This window comes from Colobus angolensis, unplaced genomic scaffold (genome assembly GCF_000951035.1).
Source record: "Colobus angolensis palliatus isolate OR3802 unplaced genomic scaffold, Cang.pa_1.0 Scaffold511, whole genome shotgun sequence".
Taxonomy (NCBI): domain Eukaryota; kingdom Metazoa; phylum Chordata; class Mammalia; order Primates; family Cercopithecidae; genus Colobus; species Colobus angolensis.
The window spans coordinates 16,628-17,444 of record NW_012118611.1 but is presented as its reverse complement, the minus strand read 5'-3'; the positions used below and the strand labels follow the sequence as shown (position 1 = coordinate 17,444).

The 817-nt window shown below is 53.9% G+C and overlaps 1 protein-coding gene across 1 annotated transcript in view; it reads right to left on the bottom strand.

Moving 5' to 3' along the window:
• Positions 1 to 346: 346 nt before the first annotated feature.
• The window catches only part of BTNL10 (butyrophilin-like 10), a 6,909-nt gene continuing 6,438 nt past the window's right edge, over positions 347 to 817 (bottom strand). Inside the window, 1 exon segment of the mRNA XM_011960526.1 lies at positions 347 to 666. Within this exon segment, the coding sequence (XP_011815916.1) occupies positions 347 to 666 (320 nt within the window).

The window sequence follows — 817 nt, the reverse complement described above, 5'->3', positions numbered from 1 at the left end:
TGGGGGAAGTTGTGTGAGGGGGTTAGGGGAATATGGGAACTCTCTGGACTTTCTACTAAAATTTGTTGTGACCCTAAAACTGCTTTAAAAAATAAAGCATATTATAAAAAACCCTAAAAACCATTGATATTAGGGTGTACTTTTCTTGTTCCCCCAAAGGCAAGGCTTTCCCCAGTGTCCCTGAACCCTTATCTCTGTTCCTCTTCCATAATCAGCACCCAAACAGTGCACCTCCCAGGACGCCCCAGCCAGGTGAGGACAGGGACCTGCCACCCGTTCCCTCTTGCCACAAGCCCCACAGCTGTCTCTTAATGTCCCCAGTGTCCAGGGCCACGGAATCTTGTGCTCACTGATTGTGAGGACAGAACTGAACAGAGGACTCACCGGGCAGGTGACTTTTGGCCACCTTCCTCCTCTCAGGGAGGAGAGGGCTGGAGATGGAGCAAGAGAGACCCTCCACAGCCTTGTCCCAGAGCATCAAGCTGGACGTCACAGCCCAGAGCCCGGTGGTGGCCGAGGTTGAGAGATTGGTCACAGCAGGCCTAGCCTGGCCCCTGAAGTCTCGCCATTCCACCCAGGGCTTGGGGAACCAGCCTGCTGATGTGCACTCCACCTTGACTCCACCCTGCTATTCCATCACCTGGATTCTGGGCTCCGTGCCCAGCCCTGAAGGAAGAGACAGCGGCTTGAATCTTTGCAGCCATGGCTGCTTCTATTTAAAGGAAAAACAGGGGGCGGAGCAAGATGGCCGAATAGGAACAGCTGCAGTCTCCAACTCCCAGCGCGAAGGACACAGAAGACCGGTGATTTCTGCATT